Here is an 11,212-nt window from a genome sequence, read left to right as displayed (position 1 = left end):
ACCCGCCTCGGTCACCGCGATCCATACGCCGCGGCGACCCCTAGACCACGGGCCGGAGCGACGGCCCGCGGTCTACCCCACCTCACTCCCTAGTCATGCACTCTGCAGCTGCAGAGCGCAGCCAGGGAGCCTTCGGGAGCGACTCCTCCGCTCCGGCAGAAATTCGCCACGCACAACAATTGCCCCAAGTCGCGAGACGATTGTTATGCGTGCCCAGGGTGCACCGGCCCAACGACTGCTCTTCCCCCCGGACGTATCCGTAAGGGACCAGCAGCCGCCAGGCACACGAGGAGGTTTTCTGCCCTGCACCCCACCCCAACCTAACCTAACCTAACGTTGGCGCGGAGCTTGTTCCGCGCCGCAAGGTACGGGCGCCCCCACGGATCCCTATTGAGCTCCTCCAGCATCTCCTCTCTACCTGCTGCCTTGGCCTGTATAATGGCCAGGCGGAGATTGCTCCTTGCCGTGCGGTAAGCCTCATATAGCGAGGCCTCCCTCGTCTCGTCCCAACCTGGTCTTCCGGCGTGCCTGGAGCGGTAGCGGGTTAGGCTCCGCTTTGCCCCAAAGCACGCCTCTCTGAGAGCTGCGATCTCAGGCGACCACCAGTAAACTGACCGGCGGTTCGGCCGCCGTCGGACGCGAGGCATCGCTGTGTCGCACACCAAAGTTAAGGTGCGACAAAATAGCTCTGCCTCGTCGTCAATTGAGCGGCCTGACACCGCCGGCGCGCACCAATCGGCCACAATGGCCGCCTCGATCAACAGCTCTCGATCCATCTTCTGTAGGGCCCATCGTGGGCTTCCCGAGTCCGGTGTAAAGCGCCGGATCCCGGGTCCCCCAGGAGTGGAAACGCTGAATCGTATATATCGGTGGTCCGATAGCGTCTCCACCTCCTCGACGCGCCAATCACGAACGCGCTCCGCAATAGACGGAGCGCAAAACGACACGTCGACGATGGACCCTCCATTCTGCCGTACGCAGGTGTGGACCCTACCCCTGTTCAGCAGGGCAAGGTCCAATCCGAGGGCCCACTCCTCCAAAAGCTCCCCGCGCCGGTCGGTTGCCGGTTCCCCCCACGCTGTGCTCTTGGCGTTGAGGTCACCGAGCACGATGACCGGGCGAGGCGAGAGCGTCCGAACAAGGGCCTCGAGCTCGGCCATAAATGACTCGAACTCTGCCAGACCCCTGCTCGGCGAGAAGTAGACCCCTACGACTGCGTACGGCCCCCAAACAACTGCAACATATCCCGAACCCCTGCGGATGGTATGCAGGGGTCGGGAGTCCGCGCCCAAGGCGCTTATGACGGCGACGGAGCCGTCGAGATCCCCCGCCCAATTGGGACGAGGGGCGACAAAATAAGGCTCCGCCGCCACTCCAATATCAATGCTCCACTGCGCCAGCGACTGAAGAAACAGATCCTGCGCGCCGGCGCAGTGGTTCAAGTTCCCCTGGAGGAGGAAGTGTGGACGGACGTTATCCATTATTGTTCGTCCATCCGTTCCTCCTCACAGGGGTGCGCCTGTGATGTGGCCGCAATGGGCACTTTCCCCATTGCGGCCATCTTACTCTCCTCGTTTGCACCCACTTTCTCATCGTTTTTAAAGTTTGAATTCTCCATAAAATTCCCACGAGTATGGGGGAAAGGTGCGTCATCCCCGGCCAGTGCCCCCTGTAGCCGGGGAAGGTCTAGAATGACCCTTCGAGGTTTGACATGTGCCTCGTCGGAGGTTAACGCTAAAGACTGGTCACCCACCAGCCATTCATCCCCTCGCCGCGTTATCCAATAGCTTGGGATTGGGGGTTTTTTATAGAGGTTTTCCGTCCTCGCGGTCCAACCGGTAAAGGTCAGACCCCCGTTCCTGCGTAAGTCCACCCCTGACCTCGCTGCAGGTTTACGGTCTGGCCGACGGTGGCCTTTACAAGACCGCGTCCGGAGGCAGTGCAAGTGCACACCGGACCCGTCGCCCATCTCCGACTCCCCGCCCGCCGCCGCTACCCGGAATAAGCCCAGGACGCCGACGGGCTGCGACATCCAGCAAGCTGTGAACACTCACTGGACTCGCCCTACACCACGCCCGCTGCCGCTACTCGGAGTACGTCCGAGACGCCAGCGAACGCCCTCCACACGAAGGCCGAGAAAAACAACGACCCCCGCCAGTCTAACCCACAGACTGTGGGAAGACACCCCCGCCCGCCGCCGCTACCCGGAATGAGTCCAGGACGCCGGCGGGCTGCGACGTCCAGCAAGCAGTTGACACTCACTGGACTCGCCTCTCCTCCCGACCTTCGGCCAACAGACAATGGCCGAAGTCCCCCTTCGCTCGAGCTCCACCGAACCACCCCTCGCTTGAGGAGGGCGGGAGCGAGCGTGTCCGGCCAGCAGTTGACACTGGCCGGACCCCGCGGCAGAAATTCGCCACGCACAACAATTGCCCCAAGTCGCGAGACGATTGTTATGCGTGCCCAGGGTGCACCGGCCCAACGACTGCTCTTCCCCCCGGACGTATCCGTAAGGGACCAGCAGCCGCCAGGCACACGAGGAGGTTTTCTGCCTGGCACCTAGCGTGACCTAACCCAGCGTGACCTAACCTTTTTTTTTTTTTTTTTTTTTTCGGGGGGAAATCCTCATGGACTTCCTCCGCCAGGGGAGAGGCGGAGGGGTGTGCCGGACTCTTACCGGCTAAAACCCCCCGGTGTGTCTCCTCACACGTGGGCACGCGGGGCCGCGGGAGTCCAAATTCCTCCGCAGCCCCGCACTAGTGCTGGCCCGGTCAGTCCGGGCCTCGCCTCGTGCACGGGGTAGTGAGGTGTTTGCCTACCCCGTGCACCGCCTCAGAGGCGCGCGCCGACACTCGCTCGCGCCTCCGCCTCGGGTCCATGGAATAGGGGGCGGGGGGCTTCCCCGAGTCCCGCGCCCCTGAACCCATTCATGGGGGCTGGAAGAGGGCGTTGTCCGCCCTCCTCCTACGCCCAGTGCGCTTTCTGCGGCCGGGGAAGGGAGTCGAGATCTCCCTCTCCCGCTCCGCAGCTTCCTTCTGCGACATCACGTCCTCGCAGAAGGACACCACCGCGTCCCACGACTCTGCGCTACCGACCATCTTCCGCACTACGGCCGGCAGCGACAGATCGCCTCCTACTTCATTTGTGAGGACACGGCGCTGCTCTTCCCAAGCCACACACTCGGCGAGAGTGTGTTGCGCCGTGTCCTCCCCGCAATGGACGCAGTGGTGGCACCGAGCGTCCGGCTCCCTGTTTATGCGACACAGGTACTTGCCGAAGCAGCCGTGCCCCGACAGCACCTGCGTCACCCTGAACGACAGGGAGCCGTGCCTTCTCCCGAGCCAGTCGTCGAGCACTGGCCGGATCGCCTCGACGGTTGCGAGGCCGGCGGCAGGGCGCAGAAGCCTTTGCCGCCATTCCGCCACCAAGACCTGACGGAGCTCAGCTCGGCGCAGTGCGATCTGTCGCTGCGCCGGCCTCGAGCCCCGTGCCCGCTCTTCCTCGCGCCATCGGTACAACGACGCGAGTACTTTCGCCTCCAGGTCCCAGGGCGGGGATCCGGCCAGTACGCAAGCCGCCTCGTAGGAGATCGTGCGGTACCCGCGGACGACTCTGACGGCCATCGCCCTCTGCGGTTTACGCAGAATGGCGAGTGTGCCGGCCGTCAGGTCCATCGCCCACACAGGGGCCCCATACAGGGCCATGGACCGCACGATTCCCACGTACAACCGCCTACAGGCGGTGCTCGGGCCCCCCATGTTGGGAAGCAGCGTTGAAAGCGCGCCCGCCGCGCCCATCAGCTTGGGCGCCAGGCGCCGGAAGTGAGGACCGAATTCCCATCGGCTGTCGAGCACCAATCCCAAGTACTTCATGGTGGACTCGACAGCTATCCGGGCCCCACTGACCACGATGTGTGATCCCGGCGCCGGCGCACGTCGGGGGCCATGAAACACCATGGCCCCCGACTTATTCAGGGCCACCTCTAGGCCCAGGCGCCGGATGCGGTTCACCACCTGTGACACCGCAGCCGTGGCTATCAACGCCGCTTCCCTGTGCGAGCTCCCCCGGGCTGTGACTAGCGTGTCGTCCGCGTAGCACGTCAAGTCGGCGCCCGACGGGAGCTCGCCTCTCAGCACCCAGTCGTAGCCGATGTTCCACAGGAGCGGCCCCAAAACCGATCCCTGCGGAACACCGCACGACATAAGGTGCCGACCAGCACCGTCACGTCCCCGATAGGTGACGCACCTATCCTCCAGATAGGCCCCTACTGTACGACGGAGGTAGGGAGGCACACGATGATATTTTAGGGCCTCCCGAATACAACTCCAGGGTAGGGTGTTGAAGGCGTTGGAGATGTCCAACGACACCGCCAGCACCACCCCACCCCGAGACACTGTCTCCTCCGCCAGGGCCCTCACGCGCACGATGGCGTCTATGGTGGAGCGCCCCCGACGAAAACCAAACTGGTTGTCGTCCAGGTCCGGCCCCTCTCTGCACAAGTGGCTGACGAGGCGATCTGCGATGATTCGCTCGAACAGTTTGCCCGCCTCGTCTAGCAGCACTATGGGCCGGTATGCGGACGGCGAGTCCGCGGGGCGCCCCTCCTTTCTGAGCAGGACCAGCCTCCCCTCCTTCCACAAACTGGGAAACTGACCCCGCTCGAGGCATGCCGTGAAGAGCCCCCTCAGCTGGGGCTCTAGCTCCTTCAGAGCTAAGACGAGAGCACGACCGGGAACTCCGTCGGGTCCGGGCGCCGTGTTTTTCGCCCGGAGTCGCGACACGGCTGCTCTCGTCTCTTCTTGCGTCACCTCGGGGACATCGGTGCTCTCCTCATCAGGAGAGTCTGTGGCTGAGGGTGAAGCCATCGCCGGGGGAACGTGTCCCGTCCGCTCAGGGAAGAGGGCCGACACCACCGCCTCTAGCAACTGGGGCTGCATGCCCTGGACCACTGGGGGCGCCCAGGGACGCAACTTGCCCCGTACCCAACGGTAGGGGCGCCCCCACGGATCCCGGTCCAGGGACCCCAGCAGCTCCTCCCTGGCACGCGACTTCGAGTCGCCGATGGCCAGCCACAGAGTCTCCTTGGACGCGCGGTACACCTCATACAGCGCGCCCTCCTCGACGGGATCCCGTCGACGTCGTCTCCGGTATCGAGTGTACCGGCGGCGAGCTGCGACGCACTCAACGCGCAGCCGCGCGATCTCGTCGGTCCACCAGTACACCCGGCGCCTTGCGGACTGTTGGCTTACACGGGGCATGGACGCGTCGCAAATCTGCGTCATCGCCCCGCGAAACCACAGCGCCACCGCTTCGACGTCGACGGGGCCGTCCGTCGCCGACTCCCAGATCCAGGACTGGACTAAGGCAGCTTCCTCGAGTAGTTCCCTGTCGATGCGCTTGAGCGCCCATCGGGGGCCGTCGTTGATCGGGGTTGTTGGATGGCGGCCGCTCGCGGTCTGGGCGGAGACGTCGAACCGGATATAACGATGGTCCGATAACGTCTCCACCTCCACGGCGACACGCCAGTCGCGGACTCGGCCGGCGACAGAGGGGCTTGCGAACGAGACGTCCACAATCGACCCGCCCCGCTGCCGCACGCACGTGTATTCCGAACCCCGATTCAGGACGACCAGACCGGTCGTCACCGCCCACTCTTCCAACGCCTCGCCCCGAGAGTCAGTGACCGGAGATCCCCACGCCGATGACTTGGCGTTGAGATCCCCGAGCACCAGAACGGGACGAGGGTGGTAGCGGTTCACGACGGCGCCCAACTCGACAAGGAAACCCTCGAAGTCGGCGAGACTCTTGTTGGGGGAGAAATACGCCCCCACAACGGCGATGCCGTCCGAAACCGCGGCAACCCAGCCGCGGCCCCTGGACGGGTCGATCAGAGTCCCGCCAATAATGGCCACCAAACCGTCAGCGCACCCCAACCAGTTGTCACGGGCGGGGACGAAGTACGGCTCGGCGACCACAGCCACGTCGATCGACCACTCTGCCATAGTCTGGAGTAGAAGATCCTGAGCTCTGGCAGAGTGATTGATGTTGCCCTGGAGGAAATGGAATTGCGCCATTATTGACAATCCATTCCCCCGGCAACAGTCCCGGACCGGGAGTCGGTCGCGGAGCTACCAGCCTGCGGGGGCTGCGAGGTTACCCCGGCAGGCTTGGAGCCCCTCTTCCCTGCCTTTTTGGCAGTGCTGGTGGGCATGCCACAGGCTCCCCCGCCCAATCTGTGTCCCGCCGGCTTTCCCGCGGCCGAACACAGGCAGCAGTTTAGCGCGGCGGAACACTGGGCCGCCTTGTGACCGGGCTGACCGCAGCGATAGCAGAGACCGCTACGGTCTGCTGCGGAGGTGCACTTTGCCCGGACGTGCCCCTTTTCCAGACACCGGAAGCACCTCAAAGCCCGGGGTTGCAGGAGTTTTACTCTCGCTGCAACCCAGCCCACCTTCACTTCGCCAGCTAAGGCGATCTTTTTCGCCGACGCCACAGGGCACCGAACCCAGACTGCGCCGAGTCCGGTGGCGTCGGTGCGTATGTCGCCGGCCCGCACCCTATCCGGCGGACACTCTCCACTGCGGGCAACGGCCGCCACCACTTCCTCGGGGGTCACGGAATCGTCCAGACCGGTGATCCGCACCTCTGCGGTTTTCACCGGTCTGGAGACCCGGACGTCCTCGGGGTTGAGGACCTCCCTCATTTTGGCGGCCAGAGCGTCCGCCTTTTCGGCGCTGCCGCTCGCAGCACCGGCCACCTCGAACAGCCGCGCACCCGTGACGGTCTGCCTGACGGTGACGGACTGGAGGCCAAGATCTGACAATTTGATCTTGGCCTTGGAGCGTGACCTAACCTAGCGTGACCTAACCCAGCGTGACCTAACCTAGCGTGACCTAAGTCGATTTCCGCGATATCGACTTTAAGAGCTTCACTGAGCTACGCCAGGCTACGATACCCTCGAGAAACGTAAATAACAAAACTCACGGATCACCGCGATATCGACTATTCCGAGCTATGCTATGCTAGAAACTACGGAAAACGTTAAAACAACTCGATTTCCGCGATATCGACTTTTGGAGTTTCGCCGAGCTAAGCCAACCTAAGTCGTGCTACGAAACCCCAAAGAAACAAGAAATAATAAAACTCACGGATCACTGCGATATCGACTATTCCGAGCTATGCTATGCTAGAAACTACGGAAAACGTTAAAACAACGCGATTTCCGCGATATCGACTTTTGGAGTTTCGCCGAGCTACGCCGACCTTAGTCGTGCTACGAGCCCCCCGAGAAACGAAAAATAACAAAACTCACGGATCACCGCAATATCGACTATTCCGAGCTATGCTATGCTAGAAACTACGGAAAACGTTAAAACAACGCGATTTCCGCGATATCGACTTTTGGAGTTTCACCGAGCTACGCCGACCTAAGTCTTGCTACGCACCTCGAGAAACGAAAAATAACAAAACTCACGGATCACCTTGATATCGACTATTCCGAGCTATGCTATGTTTGAAACTACGGAAAACGTGCGATCCGCGATATCGACTTTTAGAATTGCGCTTCGTCAGGCTCCTGGGAATCGTGAAAAAAAAATCCGTTTGTCTTTTTCAATGCCACTTTGCACGTACATAGTTTTTATAAGAATTATATTCCCGTTAGATAATAATCGCAATAAGTCTAGTAATATTTGCAGCGAACCTGATGATCTTAGTTGCTGCTCCAGGTCGTGGTGGTCGTGTCCACGTGCTACTGCGTAATGTGCGTGCATTAGAACTCCGTTGTTATGGCTGCTAGTTCTGACCGTTGCCGTAGGACTCCATAGAAGTTCTAGAATAAGCAGTTGATTATTGAACAAACTGAGTCTCATTAAAAAAAAAGATTCTTATAAGTCATTGTTAAAAAGAGGTGATCCTTTGCATGGTTGAAGTGTTTTTTAAGCGAGACCTTAAATTTTAAACGTAGATGTAATGTTTAATAGTGTATCTATCGGGGGGCGAAGCAACAGGCCGTTGTTTTCCTTTAAGAAGCGACAAAGGATTGTTACAGGAACGGTCTTACTCTCTTAACTCAAATCTTCAATAGCGATGCCGGTAGTCCCTCGGCCGTTGTCTAACCGTTAATGTAAGTTTATTGTGATTACTACGTATAATTAACTTTTACGTAGAACCAGAATTACTGTAAGAACCATTTGAAGTTGACAATCAAATACATGATTGCTCCTTATCAAGTCGATTACAGTATTAAAAAACGTTTGTGTATTTCAGAAAAGGGGGAATGCGTACGTCAAAAAAACATCGAAAATCTCATTTATGGAGGTTTGTCTTTTACGCGCTACAGATCTAAAGGGTATTAAAAGGAAAGGCTTAAAATGGTATCACACTCACAAAATAATTAAATTTAAGAAATATTTTACAGATAAGCACTATTTCAATAAATTGCCTAAAATAGTTAAATCAGTAGAACACATTTTCTAAACTTTTTCTGGCACCGTTTAATAAACTTAACTCCCATGCGATTAATGTGTTTTGGCTTCGTATTTTCAGAAAAACAAACTTAGTGAAGTCGATATAAGTATCACCAGCACCCAATATCTTGGTGCAAGGTTATCTTAAGAACTAATTAGACATTTAATAGGAGTTATGATCACTTCAAGTAGAACTCTTAATTAACAACATAGACACCCGGTCTAAGAACAAGCTTCGTATTCTTTAAAAAAGCCGACTATTTATCATAACTAACATATTCCTACTAACATAAACGCAATAAGTCTAGTAATATGTGCACCGAACCTGAAAATCTTAGAAGCTGCTCCAGAACATCGTAATGTCTCCCACTGCGTCGCGCGACGGCGCGCGGCGGTGTGCGGGCGCATCGGGCGTGCCGGAACTCTGAAATAGTCAGCGAGCTTGCTGAATCAACTTGAAAGGCTAGTTACTGGGTTAGACTCGATTAAGTAGATTAGCGCCAAAATAAAACTAGAACAGTGCGAGTCAGTTTCGCGGCACAGTGGTGTCAGTATCTAATCTACGAATAGCATCAAAAAAATTAGTTGGGTGAAAAATAAATTTAATGGTTTCTACCCACTAAATTATTTGTCGCCAACAAATTGATGACCATGACGTTGCTTGATCTCCACTTTTAGTAACGTGTTGTATTTATAGAACTGTAAAATCTCACCTGGAAAAAAAATGTCTCTTACTGTAGCTATCACGGATCTGTTTCTTCACTTTCCATACGGAACCCGAAGACGTAGGAAATAACAAATTGTGCAACTCGGAAGTAACGAGATGTTCTAGATATAGATATAGAGACAAATAATGCAGATTCATTACTATTTTATATTTTTTACGAGTTTCTTTGCTTTATCAATACACTTAAGACAGGTCATGTGACGGTAGCTTCAAACGCTACCAAAACCAAAATGTTGGTAAATTACACATAAATATATGTGAATATCTAATTTAACTAATTGCAAAATATGCTATACCGAATGACTCTTTGAACAATGATGCTTCTTTACCTGGTGACAGTGGTGACTACCGCATACTGCCCCCGAATAAACTTACATTGTGTTTAAGTTGACTTTAGTTGACTACCCTCCTCCAACTTTCTTAAATTACTCTGTGTTGCCAGAATATTAATAAAATTACCCGAATCTTAACATTATAGAATACAGGTTAACAATAGAAAAGATAATCTGGAGTGCCACAATAGTAATCAAGTTATGTGTGGAGAGTGTTGGCAAAAGCCTGGTAATGTAAAAAAATACCTAAATTTAAAAAAAATATTTCGACTTTTAAAGTAACAGTGTTAAATTCTAAATTTCAGTGCAAGCAAAATGAAAATAAATCTTAAATAAAAACTTCGTGAGTGCGCGTGTATTGTTCGAGGAAAAGAGACAGTGGGCGCAACACAAAGCATCCGTCCTTGTCGCGTCAGTGTGACGTCACAGCGCCCAAACGATTCCAGGAATTTGTGGCTCGCCAAATATTGTTTTGATTGTTACTTAAATACTTACTTAAACATTAAATATAGAACACATTTTTTTTTGATTCGTCATTTAAAATGGCTAGTAACTGCTTTTTGTGCCATAAAGCTCTACGATCCACATAGATATAAAAATAATCAGATGTTTATTGTATACCTCACTCAATAATTTATTGCCTCGACAAAGTATTACCTATTAAGTTATAGAAAAACACGTTTTTGTTCCTTTATTTGAATTATGGTGCGAAAAAACATTCAGGCTGTTATGTCAGACCTTTAAAAACAGCGATGGAGCTATATAATATTTCAAGCGCATTGCGAGAAAAAAGGTTAGAAACTTAGTTTCTGCACTTGACGTCTAGTGATAATGACACCGTACCTTAAACACACGAAGAAATTCGCGTGAAATCTATTTTCGGCAGATTCGAACTACTAGCTTTTATATACCCTGATTAAATTGTAAAACACATTCTCAGCCCTCAACTCACAGCAAATATCTCTGAATGTTTACCTACCCACGTAAAATATGACTTCAAATGACGTTCAATCATCTTCGCTGCGTTTCGGTTCTTGTAATCCACAGATTAAGTATCGCAAGTTGAAGTTACAAAAATAAAATATTTGAACTAATATTAATACAAAAAAATTGTTAAGTGTTTTTTTAACGACTCACTAAGGAATTTCACAAATATACAAATCACATGCACGACGACACCCAGACTCAGAATGAGTATTCACACAAATGCTTGTCCTACGCGGGGCTCGAACCCGCGCATGACGAGCGCAGTGTGTTTGGTGTGGTGACCTCAACCACTCAGCTATCCGTGCAGATTGTCTACCTATAAGCTACCACATCAAACTTGTTTCATATTCTATTGTTACAACTGTCAAGTAGCCAATTATTGCGTTATTTGTATGATGTACCGCCACTTGATTTACCGTCTAAACGGCAAAATGTGAAATAATCGCGTTCAGCAAAGCGCGATAACTAATGGCATTTCTCGTTAGTGTGGCCTCTGCATGAGAGTTGTGGCACGCTGTCAGCGGCTGTCAGCGTCAGTCCCACACGTCTAAAGGCTGCATGTTTACGTAAGTTTTGTTCTCATGCACACATTGCATTGTGTTTACACAGGTGCCAGATACGATAAATATGAGTCAATATTATTTGTTGTTTCTAGAAATAAATATAGCTATTGTTACAAGGAATACAGTCGGTAAAGG

At 54.1% G+C, this 11,212-nt stretch overlaps 1 protein-coding gene across 1 annotated transcript; it reads right to left on the bottom strand.

Annotated features, from left to right (window-relative positions):
* Nucleotides 1-950: 950 nt before the first annotated feature.
* Nucleotides 951-1,593, bottom strand: LOC113493947 (the record flags this gene model as incomplete). Its single annotated transcript, XM_026871995.1, has 2 exons — nucleotides 1,567-1,593; nucleotides 951-1,448 (listed from the first exon to the last, which is right to left on the bottom strand). Coding segments are annotated over exons 1-2 (525 nt in total), but the record flags the coding sequence as incomplete, so codon positions are not given.
* Nucleotides 1,594-11,212: the final 9,619 nt, after the last annotated feature.

Source organism: Trichoplusia ni, chromosome 5, assembly GCF_003590095.1.
Source record: "Trichoplusia ni isolate ovarian cell line Hi5 chromosome 5, tn1, whole genome shotgun sequence".
Lineage (NCBI taxonomy): Eukaryota > Metazoa > Arthropoda > Insecta > Lepidoptera > Noctuidae > Trichoplusia > Trichoplusia ni.
The sequence above is the reverse complement of the archived record's forward strand: the minus strand, read 5'-3'. Positions and strand labels throughout refer to the sequence as shown.